Below are 21,709 nucleotides of genomic sequence, written 5' to 3' on the forward strand. Positions count from 1 at the left end.
ACAACAAGAAACGAAATAACCACAAACCTTGTGCCTTTATCAGCCAGGTGCTAAACAACTAATGGTAATGCTTTTTCATACAACAACGAGGCACACCTGCCATTTTACCGATCATCTTCGTTTTTCGGGAACTACCTTTTCAAAATAAAAGTATAACATTTCTCATTCCGTTTACACCATTTCAAAATAAATGCATCAAAACCAATAGTGCGTCTGTTTAGACAAATTAGCACATAATTCTGAATATATATACACATTCTAATAAAAAAACTAATGTTTAATAGGTCATTTACAATCATTGGATACTGACCAGTTTTAAAAGCACCTCATGTATGCTTGAAAGTGTTGTTGATTACAAACTGTCAATCTGCTGGATTCTGTTTTACTATATTCATCTGGTTTCATTTGCAGAAATGGACCTTAGAAAAAATGGTCATGGTTTTGTGGGGGCATCCTTAACATGGTATTTTCATCCCCTGCCACCTGTAGCTGATCATCCACAACAACGAGGAGCTCAACAAACTCCTGGGCAGAGTGACCATCTCTCACCTTTGTCTTTGCTTTCCTACCTTTGATTCATGAGTTAAAAACTATGAGATCAACAACAACACTGTTATTATTGTTTTGCTATGAGCTTGGATGGGGGTGAGTGGAGGGGTGGGGGATGTTGTTTTTTATCATAGTTAGCATGGAAAGTACTTTGTATTGTAGTGTTTGTACTACATAAATAAAATCTGTTTGAATGGTTAAAATTACATGTTTACATGCTCCAATTTACACACAGCAATCTACACACACACTTACACGTACTGTACACGTGTGTACATTCTGGATACACAGAGTGTTTGTTGACACTAAGGCCTTCATTTGTAATATGAATATGTTATTGGCTATAAAAGTATGAGAAGACTTGATCTATTGATCAATAGGTAACATATTGACAGGTTGACAGAGATTTCTCACACACATGAATAATTTAATGTGTGAGTCAGATAGTTTTTGGGAAACCTCTGTCATGTTTTAATGATTATTTTACAATATATAAAAAACATGTATCCTAGTGTTAATGTGAAGAGCAAAAGTTGGTATTTACTAAATCAGACAGCAGAGAAACTGCAAATTCCAGTAAAGCTTAAACATTTTCTGCAAAATAAATGATGGAACCTGTTGACTTTTTGTATTAAATGAAAGAGAACTGTGCCACAATATTAATTTGATCATTGCTTGAAGTGAATATTAATCAAATTGACATATTAAACCCATGGACCTGAAATGTAGCCCTAATAATAGAACGACTCTCCAGCATCCTCATCATGACACGTTAACGGCTCTGACAGGAAGTCTGGCTCAACTTCACCATGAGCCTCGTCCATCAGCGGTGTGTTTGCTGCCTGCACAATAACTTGACTTTATTACAAAGGGATCATCAGCAGGTGCTTGTTTTTACTCGGTCTCTCTGAACAAACATGTGGAGCAGCTGGGAAACGGGTTTTGGTGGAGCTGTGGAGCTTTTGAACTCATTTTAGGAGAGAAACGAGTGGGAAAAGCCGCTGAGCAGCGCTGCTCACCGCGGTGAACGGGTGAGGTTTGGAGGCTCCACCGACAAAATGCAGAGAGCATCAGAGCTCTTCATGACTTCAATATGAAGACAGACAAGTCCGCTACCTGCTTCCTCACTGTCAGCCTCCAGCACCGCTCACCCACTGAGTTTTCACTCGTTTATCAGTGAAGAGAAAACACAAGTGTCTCGGTGTTCACACTGCACACAGGAGCCACGGCTCGACTGAGTCTTCACGGTTCTCATGGTGTGTTCAAGTACCGCCTCCCGATCAGGACTCTTCTACAGTCCGGTCACTCACTCCGATAGTTCCTCGTTGATCTAAACACAAAGAGAAAGATGACAGAAGTTGCTCCAGCTCCAGCTCCAGCTCCAGCTCCAGCCGCTGCCAAGGCTAAAGCGGCCAAGAAGAAGGTCGTGAAACCGAAGAAGGTCGGCCCCAGCGTCAGTGAGCTCATCGTGAAAGCCGTGTCCGCGTCCAAGGAGCGGAGCGGCGTGTCAGTGGCCGCCCTCAAGAAGGCTCTGGCTGCCGGAGGCTACGATGTGGAGAAGAACAATGCCCGCGTCAACAACACCATCAAGAAGCTGGTGGTCAACGAGACCCTGGTCCAGACCAAGGGAACCGGGGCCACCGGCTCGTTCAAGATGAGCAAGAAGGTGGAGACCAAGGTCCAGAAGCCGGAGAAGAAGGCCGCTCCCAAAGCGAAGAAGCCCGCTGCCAAGAAACCCGCAGTGGCTAAAAAGCCCAAGTCAGCGGCAGCCAAGAAGCCCGCAGCCGCTAAAAAGTCCCTGAAGAAGGGGACGAAACCAGCAGCGGCCAAGGAGCCCACCAAGAGCCCCAAGAAGGTAGCGAAGAGCCCCAAGAAAGTGGCCAAGAGCCCCAAGAAGGTGGTGAAGAGCCCCAAGAAGGTGGCGAAGAGCCCCAAGAAGGTGGTGAAAAAGGCCCCTGCACCCAAGAAAGCCCCCGCGAAGAAGGTCGCCAAACCCAAAGTGAAGAGGACAGCAGCCAAGAAGAAGTGAGATGTCCTCACTGTGAAACATGTCCATCCTGGTAAAAGGCTCTTTTAAGAGCCACACACGTCTATCCACAAAGAGCTGCTTCCTCATCAATCATCACCACTGACAATAAATATGTAGAGACAGAGTTCTTAACTAAAGGGAGTCAAGTTATACAGAAATATATTAAATATCTATTTCAGTAATGTCAAGATTTAGAAGTATCAAAACATCAAATACTATCAAGTGATATAAAACATATCTTTAGACTCTGTTCAAATTTGAGCATAAACATTGACAATGTTGCTATTTAAGTGATAGAACAATTATTTTTAATGTACTGGGCGTATTTTCAATATACTGAGCAAGTACATACCTGAACTTTCATTCCGGGTCTTCTCTCTGAAGACTCCCCCCTTGTTTCTGATGATGTCAGTCAGCTTGCTGTGGTGCTGGTCTAATGTAGCCAGCAAGCGTGGTTGAAGTGGAACAGTGGAAATTCTCATAAATTCCGCATTGATCTTTAAAAAACAAAATAGCACAAGCAGATTTGGTGTGTAAGATCATATTTTTGACATCAAGGGCCAAAACATGCATTTTTATTTATTTGGCTCAGTTTCTTAGCAGTTATCGTATGATACAGACCACAGGTCTGCATTCCAATCTTGCAGGTACACGGAGTGTTGAAATAGATGAATAGATATGAATGGCAGCGTCCATAATGTCTGTGTTCCAGCTTATAATGTTTATAAATTTCAGATCGTCGTGAAACAGAAATAAGGCAGTCTTTGCATTTTTCATAAAGACCATCTGCCACTTGATTCAATTTACAAAATGCAGCATCGTACAGTTGCATTTGATTTATACAAACATTTATGTTTGTTGCCAGTTACTCTTCAACAATAAAGCAATAGCTTCAAGATGGAGAAGATATTAATTAAATGTTCTGAATTTAAACTTGTAATCATTATTTGTCTCCATAAATATTCTTAATTGATCACACCACCCTGACATTCTGCAAATGCCATAATACATTTGCATAATATATTAGTAAGTATCTATGGTAATTTTAAAGCTATTCTCTAAAGTGCCCCATTTCCATTTTGGGTTTGTCGATCCTATTTAAATATACATGGAAATGACGTTCATAGTTCATTTTGGGACCAAATACAGCATTAATTGCGACCTTTAGAAGAAACAGCAAACCTGTACACACAAAGGAAAATGTAAGATTTCACATTTAGCTTTTTTGTCTGGACTGTTATCCATAACTGTCACTACTGACTCTTATTCACTAATATTAGGCCTAAGACATAGTGGTGTCATTTTACTAAACTGCATTACAGATCAAAGAAGGAAATATGAATTCTTACTCTTTAATCAGTACTCACTGTCTGGTACTTCAAACATTCTAATCATTTCTAAGTTTAGAATAATAGAAGTAGTATTCATAAATTCGAAATATGTATATGATAAAAAGAGCCATACTAAAATATTATAACTAAGATGTCCCTGATAACAAACCAGTGACCTCAAATTAATGTAATTCAAGCACTATAGAAAAATGAGCCTTGACATAATTTACTACCATTAAGTTTTCCGAAAAAACAATAGCAACAATATTATCTTTTCACTAGTCGAACAGACACAACAAAAGTTTGCCACTTTCATGGGAAATTAATGCAAATGACCTGGTTTAGCTAGCATTAAAACTTGCTAACACATGGCTAACCAAATGAGTACAGAAAAAATGCATTCACCTTAAAATAACATAATTTCAAATTCTTACTTTATTATATAGAGTTGTACTACAGACGTCTTCACTGCCTCAGCACAGGGTACGAGTCAGCAAAACTTGCAGAGCTACCTGATAGACGTCATGTGGTCACGTGACATGAAAATGCTTTGTTTACTTTTTTGTTTATGTGCGTGTGTGTGAACCTCTGACTGTATGAGGTATATATTTTTGTTTCTATTTTTGTTTATTGCTGTATATGTTTTGATATACACTTGAAATTTCGATAAAAATAGTGTTAGAAAAAATGTATGACTAAAGTATTGATGAACTGTCATCAGGCAACACCAACAGAGGGAAAGTCACGTGGTTAAATTTAGTCACAGTGAGCAGAGGGTTTTTCCAGGTGACGTTTTTCTCAGATTCATGATTAAAACACTAAGTTAACTTGTTTCCTGCAAATATCATTAGATCTTCTGTGAAAGTAAATCTAAGTAATACCCACCTGACATATGCTTTTCAAATATTGGCTATTGGCTTGGGTGTGTCCATATATGGTCATTAACACCCAGTGCTCAAGTGTAAATCAATAGCATTTCAATTTCAGATTTAAAAGAGAGTTTCTCTCAGATCATAATAACTCTCCTTTGTATGTAAACCTCTGTAACCCTATCCTGACTAGTTTTTCCAAGGACAGAGCTGTTTGTTGTGTTTAGGTGCTGCACCTCAACAGTTTGTTTCTCTGAATGGATGTTGTGGAGCAGAGCGCAGCTGCTTTACGCTTCAAGTCTGTGAAGAAACACACGTCGGTGACAACTGGGTAAGTCGAGCCAGTGGGTAAGATGAGCCACGGCCTGTATTTAGATAACTATAAAAAAAAGTAATAGTAATTAAGGAAATGTGGTCGACATTACTCATTCCATCTTTCACTAAAGCACATGGAGAGTGGTAAGCAAACTAGAACAAATATATATTTGTCAAGCAAAGTGAATTCATCATGTTGCTAAAATTATAACCGTTGTATCTTAGTTAAATTAGAGATGTTTTTGACATTATTACATGTTAATTTAAGTCATTGTAAGCTACAAATCAAGATAATAAACTTAACAGAACCGTTGATCTGAGCTACTGTGTGAAACTGTTTTTTTCAAATTGGTGGTTGTGGGGTAAAAGAGCCAATGGTCAGTCAATGTTCACTGCATTCATACATACACACATATACATGTATACACACACATACACAAATGCTGTCTGTGTCACCATTACAAGTTCATGTTGTATCACTGTTACAAGTGTTACAATGATGTTAATGTAATAAATACCTTGTTAACTAAGGTTAAATCTGAGTCACAAACTCTGTATGTACACAAAAGTACATGTACACATACATTCTAGTGGTGGGCGGATCGATCCAAATATCGATAATATCGATACCAACGTTGGTATTGATATTGATCAATACCAGTGTAATAAGATCGATAAGGCCGCTCCAGTCACAGCACGGAGCAGGCACACCTCCTCCCCCTCCCCCCGGCCAGCAGCACAGAGACGGAGCAGAAGAATGGCAGAGAGGAAGAGGAGCGCCGTGTGGCTATATTTTCAGATTCAGGCTGAATTTGTTTTAAATGTTTTATAATATTTGTTGTGCAGTGCACTTTGTTTATTAAAGAAAAAAATCCCGACATGACAATGTATGGGGAAAAAATAGTTTTGTAACTGTTCTGTTGTTACTGTCGTTTCTGAACAAAAACTTTTATGATAAAGTATTTTCTATTTACGAACAATCTTTGCCCAAATTCTGTCGTGGATTTGAACTAATTAACAATCCAAAGGACAAATCACAAAAACAATTACAGGTCGTGAAAATTCGTTCAGATTTAGCAATTTGATGATGCATCCACCTTAATTATTAAAAAGTGTCGGTATCGGTATCAATATTGGTGATACTGGCCCTGTATTTACTTGGTATCGGATCGATACCAAATCTTGCAGTATCGCACACCACTATTACATTCTTTATGTAGTTAACTCAAAGATCAGTTTAATCCTTCCCTAAAATGTTTAAGTAACATGTTGAAAAACAATAAACATCTTTTATTTTTTTCATCTGCACTTGTGTATTTTGGTGGTTGGTGAAGTTGGTGTGTGACATGAGGAGATTTGCTCTCTACCAGAGGAGAGTGTGTGGCTCTTAAAAGAGCCTTTGTGTCGGTGGTTTCCATCAGCTTTGCTTTACTTGGACTTGGGGGCCTTCTCGGTCTTCTTGGGCAACAGAACAGCCTGGATGTTGGGCAGCACGCCGCCCTGAGCGATGGTCACTCCGCCCAGGAGTTTGTTGAGCTCCTCGTCGTTGCGGACGGCCAGCTGCAGGTGGCGGGGGATGATACGGCTCTTCTTGTTGTCGCGGGCGGCGTTTCCAGCCAGCTCCAGGATCTCAGCGGTCAGGTACTCCAGCACCGCCGCCAGGTAGACGGGGGCGCCGGCACCAACGCGATGTGCGTAGTTGCCTTTACGCAGCAGCCTGTGGACACGACCGACGGGGAACTGGAGCCCAGCGCGGGACGAGCGAGTCTTTGCCTTCGCTCTGGCCTTTCCGCCGGTTTTACCTCTGCCAGACATTATGGATGAAGTTTGTTTCCTAAAACACGTCAAAAGAAACTGCTGTGAACAGCTCGAACCCTCCTTTATATATCCGCGGATCGAGCGGGACGGTTCATGCCAGACCAACCAGAATAGAAGCCTCCAGCAGAGCAGCGGAGGACGGCCTGCACTTTTGTCCAATAATCATCGAGTAATCAGGCGGTGGGTCGCTTCTTTGGGCGGCCCTGAGCTCCAGGAGGAGCCTCTCACCAATCAGGACCCGGGGATCTGAAGCAGCGTCACCATTTCACGGCTGGCTCCGCCGTTTAAAAGCAGAGTGTCGCCCCTTCGCCTCACGATCAGACAGACAAGTAACAAAATGGCAAGAACCAAGCAGACTGCGCGTAAATCCACCGGAGGCAAAGCCCCCAGGAAGCAGCTGGCCACCAAGGCTGCTCGTAAGAGCGCCCCGGCCACCGGCGGCGTGAAGAAGCCTCACCGTTACAGGCCCGGTACCGTGGCTCTGAGAGAGATCCGTCGCTACCAGAAATCGACGGAGCTGCTGATCCGCAAGCTGCCCTTCCAGCGCCTGGTCAGAGAAATCGCTCAGGATTTCAAGACCGACCTGCGCTTCCAGAGCTCCGCTGTCATGGCTCTGCAGGAGGCCAGCGAGGCTTACCTGGTCGGCCTGTTTGAGGACACCAACCTGTGCGCCATCCACGCCAAGAGGGTTACCATCATGCCCAAGGACATACAGCTGGCCCGCCGCATCCGCGGAGAGAGAGCTTAAACTGCTGCTGCTCCACTGACGATAACAACGGCTCTTTTAAGAGCCACTTCACTGCACTCAAGACAAAACTCCTCCGCTGCTCTCACTAGTTTCTGATCCCTCACAAATCTAGTAGCTTTGATGGTCAAATAATTTACCTATATACTTGGTTATCTAATAACATGTTAACATTAAGGATGTCAAACACCATTTTTCTAAGGTTCGTATCTTCTACCCCTTACTCTGAATTTCTATCTGAGCTAGTTCTTAGGACAAATAAAGTCATTATAATAGGTGTTGTGCAATAGTAGGTAGACTTGATGTTGGCTAATTATTAATAATCATAAAATGATTTAAAATAATACAATTATTAATTAAAACAGAGTTATCAATTAAGAATAATGAAATAATTAATGAGAAACAATAAAATTATCAATTAAGAATAATACAATTTGTAATAATTTATAAAAGACGGGGCACCACCCTGGTATCAGGGACCAACAATCAATCTGTAAAGATCAGTCTCATAAAATCTCAATATTTACTATTAATGATTATATAATAAACAGTGAAGATTTTAAGTTCAAGCACTGGCTATCATAATCCAGCTGTATGCACATACGTATGCACAAATAATCACAAAAATACCTACTACTTTAAATACAATAGAATTTATTTAAGATAATAACATCAATGTTAATGACTACTATCCTAACAAGAACCACTATATCAAAGATAAAACCACAAACACCTATCACGATTTATAACACACATGCTGTGTGTGTGTGTGTGTGTGTGTGTGTGTGTGTGTGTGTGTGTGTGTGTGTGTGTGAGTGTGTGAGGGGGAGTCAAGATGGCGTACGAAGTCACGGGGATGACGTATTACTGAATTCAAGATGGCGGTCTAACCGCGTGGTGTCGTGTGACTGAATTCAAGATGGCGGTCTAACCACGTGATTTGATGTAGGATCGAATTCAAGATGGCGGTATAAACTCGTGGTTCGACCAACAGGAAATGGAGAACAAAGGGATGCTTTGGTCTATCTCGTGGTTCAAAGCGCCGAATGGGAAGTTCACAAAAATAAAAGGGAATGAACTTAAGTTAAAAATAAAAATACAAACGTTTGGATTGGTTGCTCCCTTTAAGTGTCTGGATCATCTGGAGGAACCGGGAGAGGTTCTGGTCCAATCTCCAGCGCACGGGAAAATGCAATGAATTGAAGGGATTCTCTGTATTTATTACCTGAGAAGTGTCCGGCCTCCCTCCAGGGGGGGCCGTGGGGTCTGTTGGCTCTCAGCCAATGGAAGGCCGAGTTTAAACTCGGGCGGCGGTTTAAAAAACATAGGGGTCCCCTGAAGCATTCTGGGTGCTCTTCGGCCTCACGGCAGGAAACAACTCAAGGCAGGCTCTCAAAGGCCCATGTAGGCCTCGTCATTCTCCTTTGTTCTGGCCTGACCCCAACAGGTGATTTCAACATTCATTTGTTTTCCAGTGATAGTTTTAGTTCATCATTTAATTAATTGTGATGGAAATCTGAAAATACAAGAGGCTGGAACAGCAAATGTGTCTTTGTGTATGTTAATAGGAGCTTTCTGCAGAAAGGATCAACACAGAGAGTCACAGGGATCTCAGAGGTGAAGATGCTGGACAGTGAAATGCAAGGATCTTATATAGGATAACTAAGGCTGTTTGTCAGAGCCAGTTCAGACTGGTTCTGTAAGTGCAGTTTGAGAGAGGAATTAAAACACAGAAATCGGATTTACATATTTTTCCTTTGGAGTTAAAGCAGACATGAATTCAGTTCTTTGGAGAGAACATAAGTGATAAAAAGGTCATAAAGGTTTCAGGTCATAAAAGTCTCAAACAGTTCTGCAAAAACTTACTTTTCAATAACAAAATAGGTTTAACCACACTTAGTTATTTTTCCACTACATCATTAATAGACTCAATTGGTTTTACTCAACATGTGAATAAACTCAATCTCACTCTTGATCTTCTTCTGACATATGATATAGATGTTGGAAATGTAATATTTCCCAAAACCCTCTTCTGTCCAACTACTATGTTTTAATTACATCAAAACTTCACATCCCACAATAGTTGATTACTTTGTTAAATGTACAGCAGCCTCATTACAAACCACCCTTGACACTGAACAATAAGGGAGTAAACCAGAGGAGATTAGCTCCATGGTATAATTATCAATACGTGTTTTAAAACAGACATCACAGAAGCTGGAGAGGAAGTGGCGTTCCACCAACCAAGATGATTTTCACCTGGCCTGGAAAGATAGCCTGATATATAACAAGAAAGCACTGAGAGATGACAGAGAGTCATAGTTCTACTGATCCATCTATTCCTCTTGCTCTGAGGAGCAATGATTTCATGTGCTTCTTTAAAAATGCATTATAACTATCAGGGAAAAAATCCACCACCTTCTCCTCATGAATAACGCAGATCACTGATTCTTGACACATGGGACAAAACACATCCAAGTTGAAACTGCTATTGGATTTAAAATGAAAATATTTTAGATTGTAGATGTTATGCAGGATATTTATGAATGTATTCAACATGATTAAGCTTATTGATTACAAATGATAAATGATCAACAGAACCAATGAATCTGTGGTCAGATCACTGGACTTTACTTGGTGTATCACGGGAATGTGGGAACATGTGTCGCCTTAAAGTTCCTGGGTATAATTTTATATTTGTGTTGTGTCTATACCATAGATTGTATATAAAGATGGACATAGTGTCCGTGACATCACCCGTTGGGTTCTGAAGAGTGAAAATTATATATTTTACCCGATATAATATATCGGATAAAATATACCCGACGTTAGTGATGGTGTTACTAACTGTTCGTTAGTGTTCTAGGTTAAGCACCTGCATGAAACCTTTTTCCCTTTTTAATTTGGTAGGGCTTGATTTTTCCAACTTTAATTATACATAAATAAAACACTTTCCTCCTGCCTCCATCAATCATATCCACATTTACACTAACTTTAAAGGGATAGTTGACCGAAAAATGAAAATTCACCCATTTTGTAGTCACCACTATGCCGATGGAAAGGTGGGTGAAGTGTTTCAGTCCATGAAACACTTTAGGAGTTAATGTGTTTGTGGAATATCAAATGTTTTTCTTCACTGATTTTACATTTACATTTTTAATGACTGAATCATCTGCATCAGCTTATTTTTAACGAATGAAACATCAACAGAACCAATAAATCCATCATCATTAGCAGACTCAGCACACAAAGCCTCAAACGTTTCCTTACAACTTGAAACCAACGTGCTCAGATCACTCGACTTTACTTGGTGTATCACCGGAATTAGGGAAAATGTGTCACCTTAAAGTTTAAGGCTCTTCATTTATATTTGTCATAGTGTCCATTTCTGAATTCGGTCATTGTGAACTTGTTTGTTAGAAATTACTGCAACAAGAAAAACTTTCTATTAGTCTTCACTTAAGACATAAACTCTGGAGTGAATCAAATAAACACTGAGTTACTTCATGTACTGATGAGTGTTTATTAGTGTCAGTGAGAGCAGGTCAGCAGGAGAGTGGAGGAAGACACAGAAGCTCCAGCTCGGTAAGAACCAACTGCAGCTTCTGCTCTGATTATGAAGCAGCGGCACAGATTATTGAGCAGTTGTGACCAGAGAGAAACTTTGTATTTCCACTGTTTCCACTGTTCTTCAACAAAGTCACTTACCAGATGGTTCATGGTAACGCTCCATTGTGTTGCTCTGAGCGAGTGGGCGGGGCCCCGGGGCCTGTGTGTGTTTGCTGTCGATGATTGCAGTGTCTGCACTTTGTAAAACAACGTCTTATTATGGTAAATGGTTTTGTATTTATATAGCGCTTTTCTAGTCTTGTTGACCACTCAAAGCTCTATACAGTACCGTGTTACATTCACCCATTCACACACACATTCATACAGTGCATCTATTAGCAGCACTTTGTTGTTCTATGAGGGGCAATTCAGGGTTCAGCATCTTGCCCAAGGACACTTCGGCATGCAGATGGGGAAGACTGGGGATCGAACTGCCGACCTTCAGGTTGGAGGACGACTGCTCTACCCCTCAGTCACAGCTGAGGGGTAGAACGGCCATTATGAATCAGAGCGATGTGGGCGATTTTCAACCGGCGGAAATCAGCCTGTAACAGGTCTTGTCGCTGCAGCTAATTTGACTATAATATTCAGAGGCAGCAGGCCGGACCAACTGTTTTGAGAATTTGTATAATTTAATGCATTTAAAATAACAGATTATATTGAAAATGGGCCAAATTTATCACGATCATCTTTTTCCCTTTTTAAAAAATAATATTTGTAATATATTGTCCCTGTTGACACGGGACAAGAAAACTTTCAATATGAACCCCAATTATTTAATTCAATCATGATCTGTTTAACCGCAGTTACGGTATTCGTTAAAAGTGGATTGTTTTACTATTGATGGACATGTAAACCTCTAACACTATTCTGACTAGTTTTTTCCAACCATGACAATGGCCCTGCATAGTAGTGTTAACAAACTTGAAACTACAGATAAAAGCACATCAGAAAAAGGCTGTAATTTTCAGAGTATAATCTTAACCTTGTTTCAGGACCATGGACAGAGCTGTTTGCTGTGTTTAGGTGCTGTTAAGTTTGTGGCTCTTAATGGATGTTGTGGAGCTAATGTGGACTATAAATAAATGGGTATATTGATAATAAAAGATCATAAATCGATGACCATTAGGGGACTCCTCATTACAAAAAGTCTCAATACACCAGTGTTACTAAAAAAATAAATTTTACTATTTGTAAGCTATTGTGCCTGTGGCTTGGAAAAATTCAATATGAATGCTAGTTATTAAATTCAACCATGATCCAATCAACCACAGTTGCAGTATTAGTTTAAAACGTATATTTTAATATTGATGGACATGTCGTTCGAGTCAGGACAGTTTGTCTCCATAGAGAAAGTGTGTGGCTCTTTTTAGAGCCGTTGCTTTGATGTGATGTCTCCGCAGAGTCGTTTACTTGGAGCTGGTGTACTTGGTCACGGCCTTGGTGCCCTCAGACACGGCGTGTTTAGCCAGCTCCCCGGGCAGCAGCAGGCGGACGGCGGTCTGAATCTCCCTGGAGGTGATGGTGGCGCGTTTGTTGTAATGAGCCAGACGAGAGGCCTCACCGGCGATGCGCTCGAAGATGTCGCTCACGAAGCAGTTCATGATGCCCATGGCCTTGGAGGAGATCCCAGTGTCGGGGTGGACCTGCTTCAGCACCTTGTACACGTAGATGGCGTAGCTCTCCTTCCTGGACTTTCTCCTCTTCTTTCCGGCCTTACCGGGGGCCTTCGCCACCGCTTTCTTGGAGCCCTTCTTGGGCGCAGGCTTCGCTGGTTCAGGCATCGTCAAGATATGAGTCGATCAAATGTATAAAAGACGTCGGTGGCCAGGCTGTATTTATATACATGACATGTAAATGTCGCTGTGCCGTTCCCTCTCTGTCATTGGCTGAATGTTGAGCGTCAGTGTAACAGCACGTGGGAGTGTCTCCACGTTCATGAGTCCATTATTCTGCTGCTGACAGAGGTTGAACTGTAGAGCTCAACTGGAACATTTGGGGGGTTAAGAAATGCAAGATGTCTGAAACTTTATATGTTATTATTATTGATGTTAGTATCACATTAGTATCATTTAAAACAATCTGAACTAAAGCAACCTGATAAATACACAGCTCTAAATGTTAAGGGAACACTTAATGGTCACAGTAGGCTTTTGGTGAAAAATGGAAATATTGGGACAATGGACCTGAAAGATCAGAGCCCAATTCATATGGATCTAGCTATAGGACCACAACCTGGAGACTGAACGTCGGGATATTAAATAAAAAAACAGCAAAAAACCCATACAAGATAATTTTGGGATGAAAGTGGGGAAGTGTCTTCTCCAATACTTTGCCATGGGTGTAAAGTGGTCCTGAGGGGGAAATGATAGGTTACAACTCTCATTTTAAAAAACAGAGAAAATACAAATGGAGCAATTACAGTCCGATTAAAAAAAAAAAAGATGTCTAAAAACCAAATCCATGAATGAAAATGGAAATAGATAAGAAAAATAACAAACTACATGAGATCTATTCTAATGATATTTAAAAAAGCAGTTTTTTCTCCAAACAATGGATGGAAGAATTGTTTGATCCGATAAAATTACCTAAGATGAAGGAAGAACAAAACAAGCTCCGAATTAGTTAAATCAAAAATGAAGAAATCAAAAGTGTAATATGTAATTTGAAACCCAATAAAGCAGCAGGACCAGATGGTTTTCCATCTGAGTGGTACAAGGAAATGAAGGGTTTGTTGATCCCGACAGTGAAAGCCACATATAATCAACAATACCCAATGACTCTGGATCAGGAGGAAAGAATCCAACCGGGCCCCAAGATGCTAGTGACATGGACCCAGGTCTATTCAACCTGTGGCAGACTCTTTAAAGGACTTCAGGATATGAAACAACAAGCACCATCTAAAATCACTACCATTTGTTTTGGGCTTTTCCAAATGTAAATTCCTTCTGGCACTAAATTCTGAAAAAACTCCTGAGTGTAGCTGCAAGAAAATCCATCACAAAGAAATGGTTAAAGCCACATTCCAATCAGTAAGGGTTTATTATGATATCATCAATGGCATTAAACTTAATGGAAGGTGTATTGGCCATTTTACCTCGCTCCAAGTTTCAATAGGCCACTTAATGTCAGCCTGCAGAGTGATAATCAAGTTTAACTCGTGTCCAACAGATATACTTCTGGCCTGGTTGTGAAAACCCAATGTCAACACACTTCAACCGGAGGCCGGGAAAAACTTGAAAGGGTTTATTTGCACGGTTCCAGCAAATGGCTTTTTAAAAACACCTTATCTCTGTCCATTACCGACTTGGTGATGCGTAAAGTCCAAGTATCCGTTACATGTCCATCGTCACACTGCCCGTTGCAGGTCGCACGATCATATATCACGGTGTCACTGTCAAGAACTTGTGTTGATCCACTCCTTCGCAGACCTTCGCACACCAGATGATATCAATGACCAATATATAACTACGCATGTGCACTAACCTGCACTACGGCCTCCACAACTGTCGCAAACAACAAGCCGCAAACACCCAAAGCGGAATATAAATAAATACCAGCAGACACACACTACAACATATATTTTAAATGTATAAAAATAAGACTATAAACTTGGATAACTTCAGAAAATGTAAAATCAACATGTTTTTCCAACCTTTGCTATGGCCCTGCTTTGGTGTGTTCACACCTATACTTGGAGCTAAAGTTGAAACCAGGTCTGACAAAGGCGACAAATATTAAACTGATACAATTGATACATTGTATCAGGACCATGGAAAGAGCTGTTTTTTTTATGTTTAGGTGCTGCACTTCAACAGTTTTATTTAGGTTTGATCTGGTGTTTGCATTCATTCGATGTGGTCGATTGTTTCTGTTGCATTTGATGATGGAACCTGTTGACTGTTTGTCATTAAATGAAAGAGAAATGTTCCCCAATATTGATTTGATCATCGCTTGAAGTGAATATTTAGTAAAATTGATAAATTCACCCAATGGACATGAAATGTAGCCCTAATTATAGAATGGCTCTTCCAGCATCCTCAGCATGAAACGTTCACGGCTCTGATAGGAAGTCTGGCTCAACTTCACCATGAGCCTCGTCCATCAGCGGTGTGTTGCTGCCTGCACAATAACTTGACTTTATTACAAAGGGATCATCAGCAGGTGCTTGTTTTTACTCGGTCTCTCTGAACAAACATGTGGAGCAGCTGGGAAACGGGTTTTGGTGGAGCTGTGGAGCTTTTGAACTCCTTTTCGGATGAGAAACGAGTGGGAAAAGACTTTGATGTGGTTGACTTGGAAAAAAATGTTGCTGTTTGTAAGATGCATCAATGCAAATATAATTGCAGTGAATATGACAGCGTCCCTGATACTAGTGATATTTGTGTTGAAGCCATTCAGTAATACTTAACCTTTTCAATTACAAGTCTATATCAGTGGGCGTATGAATGTTCTGTGATGAATGCCTGTAATGTCACTGGTTACGAATTATGTTTCTCTTGTTTTATAAGGGCTCCAATCCCACACATGTATTTTAGAACTCAACTCAGTTAAAATAAAAAATGTAAATTCTCTAGTCAGTCTATTTTACAGTGTATTCTATATGTATGAACAGTCAGTAACTAGTGAGGGCCGCGGAGGAGTTTGTTCTTGAGTGCAGTGAAGTGGCTCTTAAAAGAGCCGTTGTTATCGTCAGTGGAGCAGCAGCAGTTTAAGCTCTCTCTCCGCGGATGCGGCGGGCCAGCTGCTATGTCATTGGGCATGATGGTAACCCTCTTGGCGGTGGATGGCGCACAGGTTGGTGTCCTCAAACAGGCCGACCAGGTAAGCCTCGCTGGGCCTCCTGCAGAGCCATGACTAGCGGAGCTCTGGAAGCGCAGGTCGGTCTTGAAATCCTGAGCGATTTCTCTGACCAGGCGCTGGAAGGGCAGCTGCGGATCAGCAGCTCCGTCGATTTCTGGTAGCGACGGATCTCTCTCAGAGCCACGGTACCGGGCCTGTAACGGTGAGGCTTCTTCACGCCGCCGGTGGCCGGGGCGCTCTTACGAGCAGCCTTGGTGGCCAGCTGCTTCCTGGGGGCTTTGCCTCCGGTGGATTTTACGCGCAGTCTGCTTGGTGGTCTTGCCATTTTGTTTCTGGTCTCTCTGATCGGGAGGAAATGTGAGACAGAGACGCGACACTCTGCTTTTAAACTGCGGAGCCAGCCGTGAAATGGTGACGCTGCTTCAGATCCCCGGATCCTGATGGTGAGAGGCTCCTCTGGGGTACTCGCTGCTTATTGGAGGAAAGTGCAGGCTTTCCCGCTGCCTCTGCGTGGATGCTTTCTATTCTGGCTGGTCTGGCATGAACGTCCCGCTTGATCCGCCGGATATATAAAGGAGGGTTCGAGCAGTTCACAGCAGTTTTCTCTTGACGTGTCTTAGGAAAACAAAGTTCAGCCATAATGTCTGGCAGAGGTTTAAAACCGGCGGAAAGGCCAGAGCGAAGGCAAAGACTCGCTCGTCCCGCGCTGGGCTCCAGTTCACCGTCGGTCGTGTCCACAGGCTGCTGCGTAAAGGCAACTACGCACATCGCGTTGGTGCCGGCGCCCCCGTCTACCTGGCGGCTGTGCTGGAGTACCTGACCGCTGAGATCCTGGAGCTGGCTGGAAACGCCCGCCCGCGACAACAAGAAGAGCCGTATCATCCCCCGCCACCTGCAGTGGCCGTCCGCAACGACGAGGAGCTCAACAAACTCCTGGGCGGAGCTGACCATCGCATCATGGCGGCGTGCTGCCCAACATCCAGGCTGTTCTGTTGCCCAAGAAGACCGAGAAGGCCCCCAAGTCCAAGTAAAGCAAAGCTGCTTTGAAACCACCGACCACAAAGGCTCTTTTAAGAGCACACACTCTCCTCTGGTAGAGCAGCAAATCTCCTCATGTCACACACCAACTTGTAAAATACACAAGTACATGCATGTCATTCTAGGCACATTAGCAGTCAATACGTAGAGTCAGATGTTAGTGTCATTTTAGTGAGAGAAAACCAGAGTTATCTGGGGAGGTTCATATTAAGATACACACTTCAAATTTCAATACACCTAATGTACATGGATCCATGGCATTAAAGGGACCTGCATATATCTGTCAAGATGTACAGTATGATTGCAGAAACAACACACATTAATATTTGTCAAATGAAAGAAAGTAACAGATTAAATGTATTTTTTCAACCTCTTTACATTGTCATGATGCAATCTAGTGGAAGAAGTAATGATATTATTTATTACATTTATTACTAACTATTATTTACAAAGTAATGTCATAAACAATAACTGATGGTACTTTTGCTTAAGCTGTAAAATCAGGTTTTAAAAGTTAGGTGCTGTGTGTCCGGTCACATGTGTGATTATAGACGTGTTTCACATGAGACAGGTTTTCATTAAAAACATTGACCAAGTCCTCTGTTGTATCACATCCTCTGCTCAACACGAATCACTCGTTCTTCCAGAGTACAATAACACAATAACGTCTGTAAATCGATGGAACTATGACGGTGTAACGTGAGGGTTCAATGTGGGGTAGTTGAATCTCTTAAAGTGAAGAAACTCCAGGATGGAGACTGACTTAGTGAAGCTGCACTTTACTGTTCTCCACACTGATCATCAACCACTCATACTTCCTGCTTCTCACTAATGTGACTGAACTAACAAGGAGAAGCCAGGAGGCCACAGACTGAGGTGAAAGAACTACAGAGGCAGATTCAACACATCGTTACTGTTCACATAAAGCTAATGTAAATATTTACATGTGTAAACATACATGTAAATTATTGTAAACAATTGTTTTGTCAATTCCCATAAACGCAGGAATGAACTTAACTTACATTAGTCATCATTAATATATAAACACAGTTAAGCACCTGCATGAAATGTTTTTTCCCTTTTTAATTTGATTACACTTGATTTTTCCACCTTAAATATCCATAAATACAACACTTTCCTCCTGCCTCCATCAATCATATCCACATTTACACTAACCTTAAAGGGATAGTTCACCGAAAAATTTAAATTCACCCATTTTCTAGTCACCACTATGCCGATGGAAAGTTGGGTGAAGTGTTTGAGTCCATGAAACACTTTAGGAGTTCCTCATTTAATCATCAATGTGTTTGTGGAATATCAAATGTTTTTCTTTTCTGATTTGACTGGAATTCTCAAAAAATTTGAATGACTGGATCGTCTGCATAAGCTTATTGTTAATAAATGATTCATGAACAACAGAACCAATTCATCATTAGCAGACTCAGCACACAAAGCCTCAAACGTTTCCTTACAGCTTGAAACCAATGCATTCAGATCACTGGACTTTACTTGGTGTATCATGGGAATGTGTGAAAATGTGTTGCCTTAAATTTAAGGCAACACATTTTTATATATATCAAATATATATTAAGTATAAACATATATAATATAATATATAATAAGAGCATATAACTTGCTCTTATTATATATTTGTCGGAGTGTCCATTTCTGAATTCGGTCATTGTGAACTTGTTTGTTGACCAATGGGTTTCCACGGTGAGTCCTGACAGAGTCCCGGCATCAAGCGATGAGAAGAGGAAGCGGAATTTTCTGACACTGACATCAGGTGTTTGTTAGTGAGGTGGAGGTGAAGAGCGATTCATGGGACAGCAGTGATGTCACTAATAAAGAAAATACACTGATACTCTGCTGCTGCTGTGGATAATACAATGTGTGAGAGTGAAGACGATAGAAAGAACAGAGCCTGAAATGAAAAAAGATCCAATTCAAACACTCTCAGAATTTGAAGGAACTTTTTGAATCTCATGTTCGTATTTTAATCATCCAAAACCGCAGGATTATTAAATTCACAGGCAGCTTTGATGTCCTCAACCTATAGAATTTAACAGAATTATTATCATATGCTTGTGTTTGTACTGGGATGGTTCGGTTCTATCGGTCGATCTGTGTGATACTTGACTCAGTTCAGCACAAAGATCACAGATCACAGATCAATAGAATCTATATCAGCTGATCAGACATCGCTGAACCCTCGATTCCTCCTCATCCTTCCATTCGCGTGCATCCATCACGCAGCATCACGCAGCAGTGTCATGGCAGTATTTATTTATTTAGAGCAATCTGACCGATTACCTCACATCAGTGGATCCTAACCTCCACTCTGGGATATTATTTGGAAAGTGAATGTTTTTTATTCATTTCATGTAAGTGATCTCCAGTGCGCTCTGTGCGCCTGATGGCACAGTCCCGTTCACTGCAGTGATTTGGTGATACACGCACAGTGTTAGAAGATATTATTAAAAACTGTTAATGACTCGGCTCTGTAACTCAGCTGTTTAATGGAATCTGAACGTAATTTGCTATAAGTTGTTTTATATATTTTTGAATTAAAAGGTTTGTGTGGAACAGATATTCACGCGAGCACAACTACAGCTGTTGGTTTTAATGTAAATGATGAAGTGGATCAATATTCTGGCCTCAGTTCACCACCTCACATCTGTATCAACACTTTCCCGTCTCGAAAATGTTTGTACACATGGGTGAGAGTTTGCGTGGAAATACGCAAATTTTGCCGTCGAGTTTGTTTTTATAAATCCAAACGTTTGCGTGAGAAGTTTTGTACGTACGTTTCAGGCCCCGTTTTGTGCGTACGCAATGGTTATAAATGAGACCCCTGGTCCTGATAACTGATGAGTGTTTATTAGTTAAAGTGAGAGCAGGTCAGCAGGAGAGTGGAGGAGGACACAGAAACTCCAGCTCGGTACAAACCAACTGCAGCTTCTGCTCTGATTATGAAGCAGCGGCACAGATTATTGAGCAGTTGTGACCAGAGAGAAACTAGGGTAGTGACAAGGACACTAGCAGAACACAAAACTAACGCCCAGTCCCCTTCTATCTCCTCCACGCTCTTGAGACTGTGCTGGGAGACACAACAAACCTTCTTGCTCCTGCACGTTTGGATGTTCCATCCTGGAGGAGCTAGACTACCTCTGCTACCTGATTGGACTGCAGGGACCGCCTCATGCTACAGGTAGTGACAAGAACACTAGCAGAACACAAAACTAGAGAAGAATCAGTCAGGAAGGATGAGGAGAGAGCAAATGTCTGTGGCCACCACATATAAAACTGTTCCCTTTCTGTTGTCTTGCTTTTGCCTCTTCATTGCACCTGTTGTCACTTTCATTTGCACCAAAACAGGTGAAATTCATTCACAATCACTTGGGCTTCCTAAATGGACAGATTGAAAAACCTGAAGTCGAACTGACTTGGTGTTTTACTGTGACCGTAATACGGTGGCCCTGAGAGCTCAACGCACTGCAACTTAAGAAAACACATGCAAGTGGACAAAACACAAGCAAAGTAAGAAAACATCTTCATCAATTTCACAACACAACACAACACATTACAGAAACGCGCTGCAAACACAGAAATGCGCAGCAAATACAGAAACGCGCAGCAACTACAGAAAATGACATCGGAAGTGTTTCCAGAGGACTCCTAAAACTGATGGACACGTCCGCTTGTTGTTGCTGCCGCAGTTTGGAGTTGTTAAAGTCGGTGTCCGTCAGTGATCGTGGAAAATTTGCTAAACTTTAAACATTTTGGTTTATTTTAATAAATAACAAACTTTATTACTGCAGATGTATCCTGTTAACCCTCTGAGACCCACTGGGCTGTTTACGATCTCAAATATCATGTTGTCTTTAGAGCGTCATGACTCCTCAACGGTCAACGGTCAACAAAACATGCCGTTTTCTCCTGTTAAACTGAATAAACAGCGCTAACAAGCAAGCCCCTGTTCGTGAGGCAATGTATTGTCCATATTGTGCAGGGGTAGGAAACCTTTACTATCAAAAGAGCAATTTTGCTCCCTCTTCCGACCTCTGATCTCACTGTGCGTCTCTCCGAGCTAGTGAGCGGGGGCGGAGCCCCAGGGCCAGTGTGTGTGTGTGCGCTATTTGGGAGCACACACACACACGCCCGCTCCTGGTATTTCATGATGGCCTGATACGATGATGATTTAAAAAATGAACGTGGCGTTCACTCACGTTCATGGTCACGTTCACGTTAATCATATGAAAACTGATTCGTTAAGTTCACCGTTCATGAAAAATATGCACAACACTGTACAGCCACTGCAGAGGGGCTGAAGAGCCGCATGCAGCTCCAGCGCCGCGGGTTGCCGACCCCTGTGTGGAACCATATTTGTTTGATGTATTGGACGTTTTTGTGTCTCCTGTGGCAGCAGTGTCCATCACTTTTAGCTGTCCTCTGGAAACACTTACGTTGTCGTTTTCTCTATTTGCTGCGCTTTTCTGTATTTGCTGCGCGTTTCTGTAATGTGTTGTGTTGTGTTGTGAAATTGATGAAGATGTTTTCTTACTTTGCTTGTGTTTTGTCCACTTGCATGTGTTTTCTTAAG

At 41.6% G+C, this 21,709-nt stretch overlaps 4 protein-coding genes and 2 pseudogenes across 6 annotated transcripts; 3 read left to right on the forward strand and 3 right to left on the reverse strand.

The window, feature by feature from the left end:
- The first annotated feature begins 1,860 nt into the window (after nt 1-1,860).
- LOC117756216 (histone H1-like) lies at nt 1,861-2,673 on the forward strand. Of its 3 annotated transcripts, none has more exons than XM_034576633.1 (2): nt 1,861-2,425; nt 2,468-2,673. In XM_034576633.1, exons 1-2 carry the CDS (start codon nt 1,898-1,900, stop codon nt 2,576-2,578), a joined length of 639 nt encoding a protein of 212 aa, XP_034432524.1. In that variant the 5' UTR covers nt 1,861-1,897; the 3' UTR covers nt 2,579-2,673. The 3 variants fall into 3 exon arrangements, with proteins under 3 accessions (XP_034432524.1, XP_034432523.1, XP_034432521.1); XM_034576632.1 differs by having other exon boundaries at nt 1,861-2,404; nt 2,447-2,673; XM_034576630.1 differs by having other exon boundaries at nt 1,861-2,673.
- Nucleotides 2,674-6,473: 3,800 nt separating this feature from the next.
- LOC117756263 (histone H2B-like) lies at nt 6,474-13,049 on the reverse strand. The gene is made up of 2 exons (XM_034576688.1): nt 12,642-13,049; nt 6,474-6,490 (listed from the first exon to the last, which is right to left on the reverse strand). Exon 1 carries the CDS (start codon nt 13,047-13,049, stop codon nt 12,675-12,677), a length of 375 nt encoding a protein of 124 aa, XP_034432579.1. The 3' UTR covers nt 6,474-6,490; nt 12,642-12,674.
- Nucleotides 6,500-7,072, reverse strand: LOC117756259 (histone H2A-like). The gene has a single exon (XM_034576683.1). The coding sequence runs from the start codon at nt 6,906-6,908 to the stop codon at nt 6,522-6,524; it is 387 nt and encodes a 128-aa protein (XP_034432574.1). The 5' UTR covers nt 6,909-7,072; the 3' UTR covers nt 6,500-6,521.
- Nucleotides 7,217-7,706, forward strand: LOC117756232 (histone H3). Its single transcript, XM_034576653.1, has one exon. It carries the CDS (start codon nt 7,249-7,251, stop codon nt 7,657-7,659), a length of 411 nt encoding a protein of 136 aa, XP_034432544.1. The 5' UTR covers nt 7,217-7,248; the 3' UTR covers nt 7,660-7,706.
- A 2,896-nt stretch (nt 13,050-15,945) lies between the features above and the next one.
- LOC117756247 overlaps nt 15,946-21,709 on the reverse strand; it is a 6,443-nt pseudogene continuing 679 nt past the window's right edge.
- Nucleotides 16,709-21,709, forward strand: part of LOC117756217 — a 5,973-nt pseudogene continuing 972 nt past the window's right edge.

Source organism: Hippoglossus hippoglossus, chromosome 22 (genome assembly GCF_009819705.1).
Source record: "Hippoglossus hippoglossus isolate fHipHip1 chromosome 22, fHipHip1.pri, whole genome shotgun sequence".
NCBI classification, from domain to species: domain Eukaryota; kingdom Metazoa; phylum Chordata; class Actinopteri; order Pleuronectiformes; family Pleuronectidae; genus Hippoglossus; species Hippoglossus hippoglossus.

Excerpts from the sequence above, each read along its gene's own strand:
- LOC117756263 (XM_034576688.1), bottom strand. The coding sequence starts at position 13,049 with ATGCCTGAACCAGCGAAGCCTGCGCCCAAGAAGGGCTCCAAGAAAGCG.
- LOC117756259 (XM_034576683.1), bottom strand. The coding sequence starts at position 6,908 with ATGTCTGGCAGAGGTAAAACCGGCGGAAAGGCCAGAGCGAAGGCAAAG.
- LOC117756216 (XM_034576630.1), top strand. The coding sequence starts at position 1,898 with ATGACAGAAGTTGCTCCAGCTCCAGCTCCAGCTCCAGCTCCAGCCGCT.
- LOC117756232 (XM_034576653.1), top strand. The coding sequence starts at position 7,249 with ATGGCAAGAACCAAGCAGACTGCGCGTAAATCCACCGGAGGCAAAGCC.